This window comes from Schistocerca serialis, chromosome 5 (assembly GCF_023864345.2).
Source record: "Schistocerca serialis cubense isolate TAMUIC-IGC-003099 chromosome 5, iqSchSeri2.2, whole genome shotgun sequence".
Classification (NCBI taxonomy): domain Eukaryota; kingdom Metazoa; phylum Arthropoda; class Insecta; order Orthoptera; family Acrididae; genus Schistocerca; species Schistocerca serialis.
In genome coordinates, this window is record NC_064642.1 from 680,249,176 (window position 1) to 680,267,618 (window position 18,443).

The 18,443-nt window shown below is 40.9% G+C and overlaps 1 protein-coding gene across 1 annotated transcript in view; it reads left to right on the plus strand.

Moving 5' to 3' along the window:
* Positions 1 to 18,219, plus strand: part of LOC126482174 (uncharacterized) — a 35,624-nt gene extending 17,405 nt beyond the window's left edge. The window contains exon 3 of the mRNA XM_050106153.1: positions 17,734 to 18,219. Coding sequence (XP_049962110.1) covers positions 17,734 to 18,219 — 486 coding nt within the window. The remainder of the gene's footprint in view (positions 1 to 17,733) is intronic.
* The last annotated feature ends 224 nt before the right edge of the window (positions 18,220 to 18,443 follow it).

Consider the following 18,443-nt stretch of genomic DNA (forward strand, 5'->3'; position numbering starts at 1 on the left):
GTTACAGGAAATTTTGCTTCCAGTATAGAAGAATTACTTTATTTCGTGGTGCCCAATTTTGATGTTACCTTTCACGCTAATCTCATTTCTGACATTTCTCGTTACTCTTCATCCTCCATCGACTTACTTCTGATCCATTATTCAACGATTCATACCATTCAACATGTCCTACAGTTCTTCCTCACTTTCATTTTTGTCAGCTATTCTTATCAATGATATCCTTTCACCCCACATGTTCATTAACATCTGAATCGACATTTTTATTTCCTTCATTCCTTCTTAGATGTATAGAACAGTAGAGTCACAAGACTACACCCTTGTGCTATATCCATTCTAATCCGACCACGTCATTCTTGTATTTTCATTCTTGCTTTCCTCTATTAGTTCTTGTACAAATTCTGTATTATCTGTTTTTCTTCCCTATACCTTATATCTATTTGCCTGAGAATAGGAAATCTTAAAACAGTTTCCTAAATTCTACGTCAGCGGTGTTGCACTGTAGTTTCCTGCGGTTATAAATATAAAATTTTATGTTAATTATTGACTGTACTGTTAGCTAACCAATTACGCTAAAATTGTCTGCCCTTCCTACAAGCAACGTCGCCCAACCCATCGTATATGACCCTGCATGTACGGACCACTAGAATCCCAGATGTTCTATATCCCACCTTTGTGACAGAACAGTACAGTAATGGGACAAGTCTCTCTCTGGGGCCGAGGACATAGCAGTAACCCAGAGCTCGACCGCACATCCAGCGCTGTAATTGCACGGGAGCGCTATCTGATCAGCTGTGGCGGCAGTTTCGCGAATGCCCTGACCGGCTTTACGCTGCTGGAGTACCTACAACCTACTGCCTACAACCTACTGCCCAGCTCGGCGCAGCGCTCACCTACTACCTCCATCGCTCAGCTCAGTGCCGATACGGCAGCGGCGGTAGCAGCCGCAGCCGGAACAATATCTCGCAACTTTCCTGCGGCCGCCTGCTACTTACGACCCATAGATTAGGGCGCTTAATGGGCCGCGAGAAATAAACCGGAAATAAGACGAGCTCCAAGAAATGTGCGCCGGTGACCTAGAAAACCAGCGGCTGGGCAAGAGTCATTTGCTAGCAGCCGGCGGACGCCGGCCGGGTAGGCCGCTCCGCCAAACACGGCTGCAGCTGGCTTATTACAATAAAGCTTTCTCTACGTGGTTCACTACGTGAAAGGGTAAGTTGTTTTTCAGGCACGTATCTACAAATTATAGCACGTGAACTTGGTGCTTGGGACACTTCCGTGTAATTTTCAAACTGGAAATTTGTGTAAAGGTCTTATGGGACCAAACTGCTGAGGCCATCAGTACCTAAGCTTACACTAACTTAAGTAATTTACGCTAAGGACGACACACACCCATGCCCGAGGGAGGACTCGAACCTCCGACAGGGGCAGCCGCGCGGACAGTGACAAGATGCCTCAGACCGCTCGGCTGTTAAGTTTCACTTCCATCGAATTCTTGATACGTGACCCAAGGGAGTAGTAGTCTCAAATTCTCTTCATGCTTGGGTAATATGAAGGTCACTGAAAGATCGCCAGTTTCAATCAGTACAATACAACTGTCAAAACAATTCGCAAAAGTAACATATGAAAAATAATGCAGTTTCTAGGATGTTAAGTACTAAACATTTGTAAATTATTGCGGCTATTTGTACCTGAGACTATAGCGTAAAAGTATTGTAAGATATAGTCGCTGGTATGACTTTCCCTAGCAGCAACATACGTTTCTTATTTTTATTTGAACTCCATAATTATCGATATAAATAAAAATATTATGTACCAATTATTGAAATTTGTTTTTTTAAAAATCAATGTGACATAGTTTTAATTTGATTACTGGTCATATGAGAATATTAAAATTTGATGTAGAGGTTTTAAATGCCTTGTTCCTAAACAGAAATAAATAAAATTTACCAATAATACTCTTGAATCCGTAAATGTACATTATTAATTAAATAATGTCTTATGTAACACGTTCTCAAATTGGACTGAAATTGATGCATGTATACTTCACCCATAAATAACGTCTAATGCATACGCCCCACAATTTCCTTATAAATCTTGCAAGCATTGTCACAGATATTACATATCCAGAAACACAAATTTTCACGTCAATCTGTGCAAGATTAGAAATCTGTATGGGACCAAGAGAAATTATTTTCTGCTTTGTCATTTGGGTCACGAAGGGATGTATTCTGTTTACATTAAATGATAACCTATTTTCACTGAGACGACACAATTACAGCCAATGTTTCAAAAAGATTTATTTTCTAATGTCGAAGTGTTTCTGTTCCAGAACTGGAAATTACTCTAATTCAGTTGACACTACTAAATTTAATTGTATTCTCTTTGTGGAATAATGTTATTTTAGAGATATGTGAAATATAACGATGGAAAATCTAACGTGGCACAACAGGATTATGAATAGGATAGATTGCTACTTAGCACATAAAGGTGACCGAAAGTTTAAATGTTTAGCAGTGTTTTAATTGTGCTTTTCGGCTACTCAACGCCTCATCCATTTAGCGGCTACCTAGATCCGCCACAGACCGTATTATCAAATTACGTTACAAACATGTCAAACTCTGTTGTGACAAAGCTGTGTGGATCTTAACATACAGTAAGCTTAATATTTTTATACTGCCATTAAGCTTAACAGTCCTCAAGGGGAACAAATTAACTAACTGCCACACAGTGTCATAAAGTGATTATTTCAGATTTTAAAAAACAAAATATACCCAAATATGATTTCCTTTAAAAAGTTTGCAGGGGTTGTGGACCAATACATAAAAACAGGCAGTAGAAAAAGTCCCAGTGTCTCTACACACTTCTTAGAAAATGTGCTACGTTTTGTATTACGAGGACAGACATGCAACACAAAAAAATCTACACGACGAAAAAGGTAGAAAGTTTTCTGCTACTTTGGAACAATTATGAGAGATGAAGGAAGCATAGAGGACATCAGAAACAGACTAGGACAGGGAAAGAGGGAACTCCTTGATAAAAGAATTATACTGCTGTCAAATATATTCCTTATTTTGCGGAGAAAGATTCTGAGAATGAATGTCTGCTGATACAATACTTTATCGAAGTAAATCATGGGATGTGATAAAAGTGGGAAAGAAAAGAATCCAATTCTTTGATGTATAGTGCTGAAATTTAAGCGAAGCCATCAGACTTGAAATGGTTAGGTCCTTCTCAGGATGGACGAGGTATGAAATGCAGGAGAAAATAGCAAGCAGCAAATAGTAGAAGCGAAACGATCATAGGATTATGGATGATGGGAAATGTGTTGGGGCACGACGGAATAATGTTCGTAGCACTACAGGTAGACGAAGAGAAAGAAGCTGTAAAGAGACAGAGATTGACATATATATAACTAATAATTGACGACTTTGGGGGTAAGTGTTTCTCTGACGAGAAACCATGGCAGACCGCATTGAACCAGTTAACTCATTTCTCCTCACAGTTTTCAGTGTACGTCTTATTATGTATTTCTCCCCAAAACAGAGGAACACGTCCTATTGGTGTCAGTCGACTTCTGTTACCTTGTGGTTACTTACTGTTAAGAGCATTATCTCCACCCTCTCGCGGTTGCTATGTTTGTCCCTCAAAGGCACACACGAATGTTAAGTCCTCTTTCATCTAAAATCCTCGCTTCGCAGAAATTTCAAAGCCACTTATGTAGTCTGGGGACATCACATTTCTGTGTTCCTCGTATAACAGAGGGACGGTCCCTTTGCTAATTAATCCGTTTCGTGTGTACTGACAGCGTTAGTAAGTCTTGATCGGTCTTCCAGAATATTCTTCGCCTTGAATGACACCTCTCTGCGTAGAAATACCATACATCAATGACACAGCGCCATTTCTCCAGACTTTACTGCGCTTTACTGCCGCTAATTCTGCGTCAAGGAATCACCAACACGTAATTTCACTAAACTCTTTGTGGTTGGTCAGTCAGTGTACATAGGAAATATGGTTCAAAATTAAACAGTAAATAAACAGGTAATCAGTTTGTGGCCTTCTTGTTCTGAGTCACCGAATGAAAATTACTTAATACATCAAAATTGCGGGTACTGGCATATTGTACTATTAAAAGAAACAAAGAAGAGTCCTGCAGATGTTCCTAAAGCTTTAATTGACTTAAGTCGTCAAGGAGATCAAAACGATAGAAATTAAACTAAATAAAGCATTTTAACAGTGTTATCGGCTGTATAAACGATGTGCGGTACACGGAGTAATAGTTATGCAGAAACAAGCAAAATATTCGTCCTTAGTAAGATAAGTGCTAACCTTAAGACACAGGAGTTGGTCCAACGCTTTATACAGCAGCGTTTTCTTCGTCCTCGAAGCAGAAGACATAAATCTGGAAGTGCCATTTCTGAGGCTTAAATAAGTACCCCAGCTTGACTTTCGTTCATTTTTCTGACAGAGATATGCAAGTCTGTCGTATGTTACATCATTTCCTCCTACACGTTTCTGCGCTCAGTAGCAGGACCAATGATAAATGCGTCACAGCAGACAAACCAGAAATACAGTTGCGTACATGCTTTGGCGACTCTGGTACATTTTCCTAACATTTGCAGTTATATTTGATGAGAGTGGCGATGAATTCATAAACACTGTCGCACTAAGATGGGCGCCGACACAGTTCAGTTCACTTTTCTTCACTTTTACCAACGCTTAAGTTATTATTTGGCTCATCCTCTATCAAACTCTGTTAAAGACAGTTTAACGTCGATCTCCATATAGTATTGGAACTTCAGTTTTTAATGTATTAACATGGATATGTGTGACTTATTTTCACTAGATTACTGCAACTCCTACGACCGTAGGTGTTTACGTGCACTCTGCCTATGTTTAACAAAGAAAGACAGAAATTATTTCTGGGGCTTTCTCTGTGTGAAGGTGTGTGTTTCATAGTGTTTAACGCATAACAAAGACCACAAATAGTCATTGGTTCAAATGGCTCTGAGCACTATGGGACTTAACATCTGAGGTCATCAGTCCCCTAGAACTTAGAACTACTTAAACCTAACTAACCTAAGGACATCACACACATCCATGCCCGAGGCAGGATTCGAACCTGCGACCGTAGCGGTCGCGCGGTTCCAGACTGAAGCGCCTAGAACCTCTCGGCCACACTGGCCGGCTTTAAGCCCTCATTGTGTCTTTTACCCTATGTAAATTCTATGAAAAGGCTATAACTAACAGGATGTTATTTGAGTAAGTGATTCTCGGTTGACTTATCGCGTCAGATCAGGTCGAAATCTCGAGCTTTCGACGAAATCTTTGATCGCCATTGTCGAGAACAACTGACAGTCATGGCTGCTGTTATTGTGACTACAGGTAGTCCATACATGGCTTGTGACTGGTCAGCGTACGCCATCATTATGTCATGCTGCCAAAGATAGTCTCGTCGACTGCGCTGGCAGCGCTCTGGTAGGAAGATAAACGGTTCATCGTCTACTCAGTGCCAAGAAACGCGTCTACGCACCGCTGACGAGGACTTCACACGTCAATCTAATTTCTATATCTTCTTTTACGTGTTTGTCGTAAGTGAAGTGCAGACCTTATGTTTCAGTTCGCAAAATCATTTCCATCATTTCCATACAATTCTGAAAAATTTTCGATCAGTTCGACACTTAAGTTTTACAAACGTCTTTAGTAAACTAAATCAAGCTCAATATTTCAGTGGGTCGTATGGCACTGCGAAAGAGTGCTCCCCTGTCACGTGGGCTGCCCGTGTTCGACTGCCAGCAGAAGCATATTTTAAACACAGGTCATATACTATCATTTTTGTGAAGCATACAATACATTAACATGCTGAAAAGTAATGCTTCCGAATTTTTAAGTGAAAACTCTTTAAAGCTTTTAAAATAAAACAAACTTTATTAACGTTTTACATCGTTACTTTTCACATTTACTTATTTTGCAGCCCTGTGCCTCAAGACCGATCCGAATTGTAGCGTATGCCATGGTGGTTTGTAAAGTAACTATGTCGGTGCAAGAGAAATGGCGTGCCCTAATCGAGTTTCTAATTCCAAGAGTGCGTCTACACGTGTAACACCCGCTCCTTCAGTTTGACAATGCCTGATGATATACGAGTACTGCGACATTTGCCTTGGGTTTGCTGCCACTTTATCATCCTCCATATAGTCCCACATGACCCCATCCGATGTTCATCTATTTCCACACTTAAGGATTACCTTCGAAGACTTCACTTCGAGAGCGATGAAGCGGTGCTAGGGGTGAGGTTGTGCCTCCGTCAACTAAGTCAATCGTTGTACAGTAACAATAGCAAAAAATTTGTCTCTCGTTGTGAGAAACTTGTTTGTCTTCGAGGTGATTATGTTGAGGAATAACTATGTAAACACGAAGAATAAAGGTATAGAATGTTAATAACGTTTGTTTCATTTCAAAGCTTCAAAACTATTTATATAAAAAAATCGGTCGCACTACTTTTCAGCGCGCGCTATTACATAAAGATGGGTACAAAAAATCAGTAGGCTCCAGATCTGTACTAACTGGATTACTAATTTGAGTCACGTTTTGGTCATTAGTCTTCTCGTCTTTTTACTGATCGAATATCTACGTCATTTAAAAATAAAATTCATCACATTCATGTTAATAAACACATATGTAATTGTCATTTTTATGAAAAAGCCATGTTTTTTTATTTCTAATTATATATCGCGTACGAAAATTCAAGTTTTCAATGTAAAGATAAATTGTTAATTAACTTTGTTCAAAAATGTGCGTCAGCCAGAGATTTAACCCAGGGCACACCTGTGTATGGCGAGCATTCTACCACACTGCCACGTGATCCGTCGGAAAATTTACCTTGCCGTAAGGTATTAAAGACGATTGGTAAACTTCAAAGAAGATTTTGTAGAGAAATTTTTGGAGTTTGGAAAGCTGATGTTTGAATTTGGAGCGCCACATAACGTAAATATAAAAAAAATCAAAAATTCGGCTGACGTGTGGTCTCCTTGTAAGATTATTGTCACCGTCCGTGTTATGATATTTTCTAACTTTTGCTGCTTCTTTAACAACATAATCCCACTATGTAGAAGCGTAAGACAAGATTTTATTTTCATTAAACATTATTCTCTGTTTACTTGTGATATGTGTTCAATAATTGCTGATTATGAGGTTTCGTTTGTTATCAGTCTATGATGTTATGTACAGCGATCGACATCGAAGAGCATAGACAGACAGATGTGCAAGGTAAATCAGTAAGTATCGGCAGTTTTGCTCTAATTTTCTTTAGGTTAGCTTTTCGGCTTGGTGGGTTCCCTGGCTAATAGGTTGCAGCTTCATCACATCACTCCGCTTTGTGATGTCAAGAGGGCCGGGCGACACTCAGTTTGCATTATAAAAGAATAACGTTCCGTAATCCGTTTTTTATGCTCTGAAGGTGCAGCAGAATTGGCTATTCATCCTTTCAGTACAATATGGGAACCCTGTTTTGTCACAACTAAGTGTCTGCCAGTTGACTGAACAGTTCAAAAGTGGCTGAAATAGTGTGAAGGATGAGGAAAGAGCAGATAGCTACAGCTGATGCCAGTACGGAACAAGTCCGTGCCTTGATTCTGAATAACAGACGAGTGATTTTTGACGATCTGGTGAACAATATTCTGATTTGGTCCTTTTAACGATGCTTTAAGAGGCCGTAGCTTCAGCTCTGACAAGCAGGTGAAGGAAGCACTGCATACGTGGCTTGCTGTGCAAACGAAAACCTTTTTTAGGGAGTATCCACAACATTGTGCCACGGTGGACCAAATGCACTAAAAATCAGACCATGTTGAAAAATGGTCAGAAAAAATTGTGTTTACCTGTAATTAATTATAAAGAATGACTGTAAATACTTATTGGCTTGACCTCGAAGTTACTTCCACATTCACAACGAATCTCATAAATTTCACGTAACATTAGTCCGAGCCTACCCTTAATCTGGCGCCGCATTACAGTAGTCTTTCTGAGTGTTTGGTAGACAGGCCTTGCACCTTTTCTTTCCCTATCTATTTTAGTGGATGTAGCACGGCAGGAAGTAAGGAATACAATAGCTAGATCGTCAGGTGATTATTCAACATTTTCGCGTTTTTGTTCCTTTAAGAGCCGTAACTTTATATCTCGAATTACATAGCTATTCCTTCGGTACACGTGTTTTAGATGACGAGTTTCGGAATCCAGTCGCTTCGTCGGAGAGTCTAATAAACGTTTATTTTATGCTGAAATGGCTCTTTTTGTTAATATGTATATTGACGCCAGTAATGGTGTTCGTTATGTTCTACAAATTAGAGTGTCGAAGTTTTCTTTCCTACATTGACTTTCCTACGTTTGCAAATTTAGAGAGTCTAGAAGAACCTAAAAGTACCACTTATAGCGTAGTTCAGATAGTACACCGATACATTGATTGAGACGATGGCCCCGTATCCGGAAGGATCTTTGATTTTTCTACAGGGAAAGTAAATGTGCTCTTCATACAACAATTTTTCTGACCAGAGAAATTATTTTCGATGCGTTTCCAGGGGATGCTAATTGGGTGTTCTCAGGGCAGCTTTCACCAAACGTTTGATGTAGACTGGAACACTGATTTCCGGAATGCTAAGCCTAAACTACAACTTTAATCGTAACAGGGTGAGATTAACGCGACACGCATGTAGCAGCTTGAATCTATTTTTACAACAGATGTTGGAGACGCATAATGTTTCCGGTGAAACGAACCACAGCGAATCGCGTCCGCCGCCGGCATTCTCGTACGTCATACCCATCCACATGTACACATCATGAAATAAAAATGAGTGCACTAAAAAGCAGCCAGGGCTGCCGCAGAAAATTCATTTAGCAAATTAAACGACATAACAGGGCGGTATACGACATGCCTCTCGTCACAGGCCAACAGCTGATTTGGATGTCAAGATTTTGATTGCTTTACCACTGAGTCACGTCTATTTAGATGAAGAATGGAAATTTGCTTTTCCATGTTTCATCGTCCATTTCCGATGACAGGATGGAAATAATAATTTTCTGCTGAAAATCGCTGTCGCTCTTGAAGAAATAGCAGTAAGAGATGGTTACATACATTAGGATATTCCGATAGGGTAACAATCCAGCGTTTTTTGAATTACGAGGATATTCTGAAAACCAATGCCTTGTGGTTTATGTGAAAACAGCCCAATTTTTTAAAAATAAAACAAACCTTATTAACATTCTACATCTTTATTCTTATTGTCTACATTTTTGAGTCCGCTCCTCAATTGGTAGAAACGGAACTCTTTTATGATTACTTTGCTATCCGTCTGTTCTTTTATCTGTCTGTCTGTCTGTTAAACGCCCATTTCCCCGCGAACGGGTGAAAGTATCACGTTGACATTCATGTCACGTACTGAGATCTGTAGTCCCGTGGCGGTGTAGTAAATGTAATTCGAAGTCAATGCAGTCAAAGGATAAGGCCATTTGTGTCACGTTATTATTACGTTATTTCGCAAACTCACTCGTCAGAACTACTAGGGTACTTACCATTGACCTACAATCACGATATTTGGCAAGAAGCAACGTTCCACAGTAAAAGCAAAGGATAATATCTGGAAATTGTTAATTCGTAGCGACATCACATGAAAGAAATATTTGTTATGTGATTGTTTGTCTGTCCTGTTTTGACCCTTTTCATCACAAATGTTTCGACGTATGTCTCGCCGGTAACGTAATCCATAACAGGCACAAATCGACGAGATTTTCGATTCCCTTGATGGGTGAACTATTTACAAACATAATTAGGTTTGTAGGTAACCCTTGGTACGTGATTCCCAGTCGCATTTAACAGAAATTTTTGTTTCTCAACCTATTCATCATGACGACGAACATATTTCTCTCAACGAGAGACCAGTTTGTTAAAATAATGAAAAAAAAGAAACACACAAAAAACTTTTCTTGAGTAGACCGCAGTTTTCATCATCTTTACATCTTGTTTTGACGTCTAATGTAAGTTGCAGTCTAGTAAGTAAAACATATTATTATTAAAATTTTAAAAAATGTTATTTTTTTTAATTTTAATAACACAGCTTTAACCATCTAATGCAAATTTGGGTCTAAGCAACAAAAACTTAGTATCTAACTATTTCTTTAATTGTCTAATATAAACTATGGTGTAGGCAGTGAACCTATTTGTTAATTTTAATAAGGTACGTTTACATCGCTGTCCTCTTTCCAGATAATGTCAAGCTTCACAGAGACTAGTTTAGAGATACCATCACTGACTGAGACACAACGTCACACCTGTTTGCCCCCCTTCGTTTCTACAGAAGTACTGGAAGTTGTTCTCTAAGTTTTGGAAAGAAATGAAACTCGGACGGGACCTAATCGGGACGACTGTATGGAGAATGAGCGAATGACATTAATAGTTACAGATTGTTACGGAACCATTGTTACAGATGTCACAGAACTCGTGTATGGTCTGGCTTTGTCATGCTGAATGAGAGGCGATTCAACTGAGGGCACGTTCTATGAGGTAGGAACTCGATTATAGCACAATGTTTCTCACATACCGACATGGTTACGTTACACTTCACCACATTACACCCCCCAACTCGGAGCCGTCCAAGGCCATAGGTTTGCAGCTTGCATCAGCGAAATAGGGAGATCGACCGAGTAATATGCAGGACATGTTATACGTCAGCCGATAATGATTATGAGAATAGGATAAAAAATTCGAAGGCTTTACTTTTCAGCACGACCGCGTAAAATCGTTTGTGGCGTTTCCATTTGAACATGTTTGAATTATAAAATACTGTGATCCGCTATTCAGTAGAACAACGAAACTCTGTCATAAGAAATTACATTTGTAGATTCCTTATTTAGTCGCTCCAGGCAAATGCTAGGATAATTCCTGTGGACTGGGTATGGCTAAGGATTGGGCATGGCTAAAGGCCTTCCCCATCCTTTCGTAAACCCAGCTTGATCTCCGTCTCTAAAGACAGTGCTGTCGACAGTCGTTTTCCTCTTTTCAGTTTTTTCCACTCCGGATCCCGGTGCCTTGAACATTGAAAGGCAGTGTAGGACATGAAACGTTATGTGTAAAAATGTCATTTTTGTTGCAGAAAACTTTTAACTTGATCTTATTTGAGTATAAATTTGAAACTGTTCATCAGTTCATCCAGTCTGTCAAAGAATCTGTCAGCTTTGTGTCTTATTGAACGGATGCCTTCTTCACTTATTCTGCATATTTGTATACTATATTTAAGAAGTCATTTTCATAGCATATGTTTGTTATATAAATTTTTAACAAGATCGTATGGTATATTTAGCTGAACATCATCGAATGTTATCAGCAAAAAACTTATTATTTCTTGAAGCAGGATTTATATTTCTTTTTACTTGCTTCCCCGTAAAGCTTTAAGGGTTTCACCTAGTGGACTTACTGGAACAATATTCCTCACTCGCTTCCCCAGCTGTCATTTAAGTACTACCACGTACAATATAAGGGAAGTCGGATCCTCCCAAAAAACAGTAGCCACCACAAGTAACAATCCCGTTTTAATTCAAGTGCATCATAATTTCCTGCATAGTTCTGAGTAGAAATTTACAGATGGGACATTTTTTTCCGGAAAATAGCTTTTTCACGGGTATATTACTTATTTTTCAGTGGCTTCTGCTCCATACTAAGTGTGAGCAAATAAATAGAAAGGCAGTGCAGTTCCAAAGAGTTACTTTCCGAGAAATTTTCTTGGACAGTTTATTGCTACCTATAGGCAATTCCGAAAAACAAAATCTGTGTAACAACAGTATATAAGATTTTAAGTCTTAGTGCAAATATCCTACCGCGTATTCAGCAGTCTTAGCTGTTTCAGCAGCAACGTATTTGCAACAGTGAGTTGACAATGGTGCTGTTTATTGGTAACTTAAAAAATGAATATAATGTATGTAAATCTTGTTACCGTATAATTTATCTTAGACTTACAAAGAATAAACGTGAATGTTTTAGATACTAACGTACAAATTAGCTACGTATATAACTCGCAAAATATGTTTCTCATTGAAAAGAACTACGCATAGGAAAACAAGACGACGGCCGTACGTAATTTGCAGAATTAAATATCTGTATTCAGTAAGTTTGCTTCCGGTATGTGACGGAGAGCTCTAAGCGAACATACCTACTTCCCTTTCCCAAACACAAGTTGTAGCTCGATTTACCTTTGTAACTGTTATATACATGTATATACATGATGCAGGTTTATTATGACCTTGCTTGGACAACACTTCATTCTCGAAGAAGAATTGAACATAACACACAAAACTTTTCTTGCTGCGCCTGATAAGGAAGTTGCATGGATTCTTCCTTTAACGCATTCATGCTTACGTCATAAATCTTTGATGTAACTTGGTGGAAGTATTTGAATATTGTCTATCTTGTCTATTAATCTTAGGTGTTGAAGGTCCCAGACAATTGACTGATCAAAAACTAGATGACCGAGTGTTTTTTAAGCTACCTCTTTCGTGGATGGATTATATTTCCTTAAAATTATTCCAGTTAATCTGCTTTTGCTAGTGGTCAACACAATCGTCCCATAAAACGACGATACGACATATTGATTTAAGCGCTGTCACAATCATTTTATTCTGCACATCATAAGGAAAGATTGTTGAAACTAGAAACTATTACTTTTATTAGCTACGTAAGCAACAGTACTTAATCTTACTCATCTACAATTATCAGATTAGGAGTTGAGCAGGTGACTGACTGGGGGGACCTCCAAACTTTGTTAAACAGAAAACACTATAAAAACAATGTACAACAGAAAACCGTAAAGAACTGCATAATGCAGGCTCAGACCCAATCAAAAATCCGTTTCACAGATTTACCTTCCCTGTAGCATTAAGACACAAGCATACTGTTATGAGGCGCTTTGATTTCCGGTAGCAAAACAAAAGTATCCCTTGTTTCCTGAAAGTTTTCTAGTGTTTGCAGAAGGTTCGTCAAATCAGTTAATGTGAAATATTTCCGGAAGCTCTGATGATTTTCTCGAAGCTATATACATAAAGGGCAAATCATTTTCCTGTATGCTTAACGTTGGCACATTTCATCTACCAGAAACTGAATCCGGTATTTTAACATTATTCGACAATTTCTGAATACAAATTTACCACAAAAAAATCGTTCAATGTGTTTCACTCTTCTGCGTTTTTTATTAAACGGAGAATACCGAAAGATCGAAATCTGTGAACCAAGAAGGTGAGTTAAGAGCAACAAATAAAAATCAATAAAAGTAATGGTTTATAAAATAATGACTGGAAATCACATAACTCAGTTGCACTTTTGGACGTCACCTGAGAGTCGTTAAAAATTACATAGTTGCGTTAAATACTCCCATCCCCGGCCCTCTCGTTGTATAAAATATATGCGAACATTATTATACTTAAAAATACGAAGGACTTTCTAAGTGATTTCGACCTATTTAAGGACGGTCAATATACAGTGTTGCTGGGAAAGTACGGCTCTTTAGATGGCGTGCTGTGAGCATTCTGAGACGTATGAATTAATGACGATCACGGATATCACGAAATTTTAAGCTTTTCGTCAGTAACTGCTGATTTGAAGACTTGATCAAATATCTTATTCTACAAAGGTTAATCACAACACCCAGAGGCTAATCAGAACGAATGTCATGGAGGAGATAAATGCATCACTAGGGTATTCTTCCCTTTGTTTTCGATAGTTGAGGAATGAGCTGCTGTGTTAAAGCGTGGTACTGCATCCCACTGAAGATCATGTACGTCTTGGTCGTCCGTAAACCCGATACGACCGAGGGCTGGCGACAAAAATTCAAACTTCTTTGTCCTGTGATCGTCAGCTGGAATTTCCAGTGGTACTTGACATCGTACAGATTGCTGGATAGTATTTACATCACATGCTAAACAAACGTTTTGCTAGTTCAAAGCTTATCCCGTGATTGATAATTCGTTTGATAAACATCAGCCAAAAGGTATTCGACATTCCACTTTGCTCAAAAGGTTTTAAGGCTTATTTAAACGCAAGTGAATTATTTACTACAGTTTCTAACAAGAAATTACAAGTGGATTTGTAATTACTTGGCAAAGACTGTAGGACAGTCGTAAATGTAGCCTTCGCACTAGTCTTACTTCGCACCTAACAATCAGTAGTTGTTTCGAAACTTGAAGAACTGGTTATTGGGTGGAGAAAGAAATAAAAACAATAGCTAAGGCAAAGTTTGGACACACCCATAATTAGCTCATTTGGAGCCAAGTCATTTCCTCCTGAGCACATTAAATAGCTGAAAAGCCTTATGACTATAAGAAACTGATTTCCCACGTGATTGTGTTTAGAAATGGTGAGTCCTTAATCGACCGTAGAATTTCATGTTATATTTCTCGTACCGCAATAATTTATTAATGCGAAAAGGCCAAGTTGCACCTTAATTTTGAAGTTACGTTAAAACCTTAAGTCCTCCATAACTCTCTGAGTAAGTCAATTCAGAGGTCGGCGGAAGGTATCGGCATACCTCCTCCGGTAGAACCATGCCTAGTGAAATTCTACTGTATTTAAACAAACTTTTGGGCTGAGAACTTCTTTTACACTTAGCTATACGAAACAGCCATTTCTGTACAAACTAATAAAGGCCGTGCCACTCAATGAACAATCGCTCATTTAATGTTACCATAGCAACGCACTTCTTTCCATTAATACAAGACATTTATAGATACTATGTCAGTTTGGGTGCCCATGGTGAATGCTGGTCCCATCCATAGAGAGTCGGGTAGTCTACTTATTTGTAACTAAATTCTTTTTGCACTTACCCCTATCCATGCTAGTATTATATGAGTGAGAGGAAAACTACTTCACTGCAGCGCTAAAACCCTGATCGCTACGAGTTGTACATGTGTATTCGGTAGTGAGAGACTACAAACTGGTACTTCCTTTCGAACTTATATGTTTCGTAACTGGAGGTGAGTCTCCGTGGCAACACGCCGCACCTCCTTCACGCTTCTCAGGTACGTTGAGGTATATTTACGCCATACGTAAGACATGTTCACATTTTACCTCTTTCTGAATAAATGATTGTTTGTATGGTAATGAGGACAAATTCCAACAGCGATTGAATCTGGCGGCTTATCTAGACACAATATGAATTCTGAATTTGATACTTTTTGCTGTGCCATTCAATAGTTTTCAAGTCACAGCAGGCTCATCATCAGATGGAACTGACACAACAACGTTCTTTTCTTGATTAAAGCACCTAACAGCGAGTAAAGTGGTGTTGGCGATAGTAACAGAAATATAGGCATTAATGAACTTTCTACGAAACGAAAAGATCTTAGGCTTTAGGATAGATACATTGCGACGTGTCGTGGTATCTATGCCAATTTCTTTTTGGCAGTGTACATCTTAGCCGGATGAAAACTGTCGAAATGAGTTTGACAGGCAAAAATTTAGAATTTTTCATGGATAACACAAATCAGTACAATATCGGTAACTTAAATCATAACGATATTTTGGTTTCACAAAAGATTCGTTATCATATGCCTACCCCTACATTTTCCAGAAAGTAAAGTTCTTGTAACACATTCTTGCGATGAAGAGCTTGCAATAAGTTATACAGTAAGTCGTAACAAGCTGAAAAAGTGGGCGACCGCGTACATTACCTATTAAAAAGCCATTATATTTTTAATTAATTAGAGAAATTGTGGACCTCCGTCGTAATCTCATATACGCCCATCACCTACCTAGGCACATTAATTTTTTTATGCTATTCAATTCTATCGGCTACCTCATTCTTAGGAAAGCTTTAGGTTTTTCGTTTATGTTTACAAATTTTTTTGTCATTTCACTTCATCAAGAAGAGAACGTTTGTACCCTAATATCTGAAACGAATCCTGAAGTTTTGTTAGATGACACCGACTTGCGTCCGCACAGGGGAAAAAGATGGGGGGGGGGGGGCAATAGGGGGCAGTTGGCTGTTGCTCTCACCGCCCCCCCCCACCCGCCCCCCTGGAATAAGGAGTACAGATTTCTTTATTGAAAACAGAATTCTTGTAGAGTGCTAGAAATCAGTGGATGCCCAACTGTTTTCTGTGGTATGATAAGTTTTTTGTACAATCCATAAATTTTAGTTTTTGTAGCACGACAGATCTCGAAACTGACCAACTCGGTTATATAAAAAATGACAGTTTTAGTCTCGCATCTGCCCTCCAACCCCTCTCCGCCCGACGTTAACAACTGGCGCGACTCACCATGTACATTGCGACTTCACTTAAAACTTCTGGGCTAACATGCCGTGCTCGATGTATCAACTTTATGCTAACATTTCGTCTCCGACTTCAGGAGATAACATCAGACGTAAAGCGGCATTACCACTCAAGATGTCTCCCGCCGTCGGAGATGGAAAATTACGACAGAGTTTTATACATCGACCCTGGCCTATTAGTCCGTAAGATTCATCTCACACTGCGCGAGAAATCTTCATAGGTAAAGCAGCTTCATATCTGAAGATACCTCTCGCAATGAGGGATGAAACGTTAGGAGAAAGATTTAGACATCGACTGTGGCCTATTAGCCCGGAATTATGAAGTGAATACAGCAGAGGTCATGAGAGCTTGTATGGTATATTGCAACTGTACTTACCGCGTTTCGTCACAGGGTTATTTGGTAAGCGTGATAGCGTTATGGAGATGTTTAGCAAACTCAAGTGGCAGACTCTGCAAGAGAGGCGCTCTGCATCGCGGTGTAGCTTACTGTCCAGGTTTCGAAAGGGTGCCTTTCTGGGTGAGGTATCGAATATATTGCTTCCCCCTACTTACACCTCGTTAGGAGATAACGACTGTAAAATTAGAGAGATTCGAGTGCCCACGGAGGCTTTCCGGCAGTCGTTTTTCCCGCGAACCATATGCGACTGGAACAGGAAAGGGAGGTAATGACAAAAAAAATGGCTCGGAGCACTATGGGACTTAACATCTGAGGTCATCAGTCCCCTAGAACTTAGAACTACTTAAACCTATCCAACCTAAGGACATCACACACATCCATGCCCGAGGCAGGATTCGAACCTGCGACCGTAGCAGTCGCGCGGTTCCGGACTGAAGCGCTTAGAACCGCTTGGCCACCGCGGCCGGCAGGTAATGACAGTGGTACGTAAAGTGCCCTCCGCCACACGCCGTTGGGTGGCTTGCGGAGTATAAATGTAGATGTAGATGTAGATTAACTTATTTTTTAGACCGAGAAACTTTAGGGCCTTCGTCGTAGTCGCCTGTACCTCTCTCATATTTGTGGGCTATACAGAGGTCTTTTTTATGACTTTTAACATTTTTAAGCAGCGACAGCAACTGGTATCGTTTATATAAGGATATACAGCCTACAGTTGCAGGTTAACTTTATCGTGTACCTAGGTTTCAACGTTAGTAATAACGTCTTCTTCAGAAGCTTTTTTATGTCTTTCGGTCCCATCTACTAGACCATTTTTTTTAATTAATTAAAATGTTTGTCCCTTTTTGTCAGGAATATGTAAAGCGGATCCCTAATTTTCTTTTGTGCATTTGTAGCTTACGTAACTCTACCTTGCAATTCTGAAGGAGAAGGAGCTAGGATGTTTGAGTGTTGCGAAAGATACTGGTCCCCGCGTCGAGAACGCGTTTGCGAATCGCCTTTGAGAAGCACGTACGCTTCGCAGTGGCTGCGCCGCGCAGCGCCGCGGCGGTCTGCTCTCGTGCGTGGTCGCCGGCTTTCTGCCGGCCGGGCAGCGCAGCGCCGGAGCGCCGCCGCCCCCGGCCCCGCCACCGCCGCCGCCGCCCCCGCCGCCCCCGCGCGCGCGACGCGCCCCCCTTCCCGCCCCTCCGCCACCCGTCCGGCGCCCGCCGCCGCCACCCCCTCTCCCCTACCCGGCGGCACCCCCTGCCACCCAGCGGCGCTCGGCTGCGTCCGCCACCCCCGGCTCGGGCGCGTTCGGCGCCCTTCGGCGCCCCCGGACCACAGCGGCGCGACGCCGAGCGCCAGAGTGGTGGCAGTCGCGGAACAGTGAGCAGCAGCACAGCCGGCGCACCGCACCTCCGCGACCGACGGCCAACTGCGCATCACCTCAGCCGCACAACTCCACACCGCCCCCCGCTCTCACGTTCGTACACACGCACACGCCTGCTGCGACGATGACGCCGGTGCGGTCGGCCGTGCAGTGAGGAAGCGACCGCAGCAGCCGCCGTTAGCGTGGGCGCCCGACTCGTGCCACGGTTTCTCGCCCGCCCGCCGTTCCCGAGGCGCGCGCAGCCCAGACAGAGCGAGCAGCAGCAGGCAGCAGCCGCCGCACAGTAGCCGACCGGAGCCGGAGCGAGGCCAGGCGGAGGCGCGTGTTCTGTTCGCGAGTAGCTCTATGCCTGCAGCCAGCCTGCTGCCCTACCTGCCG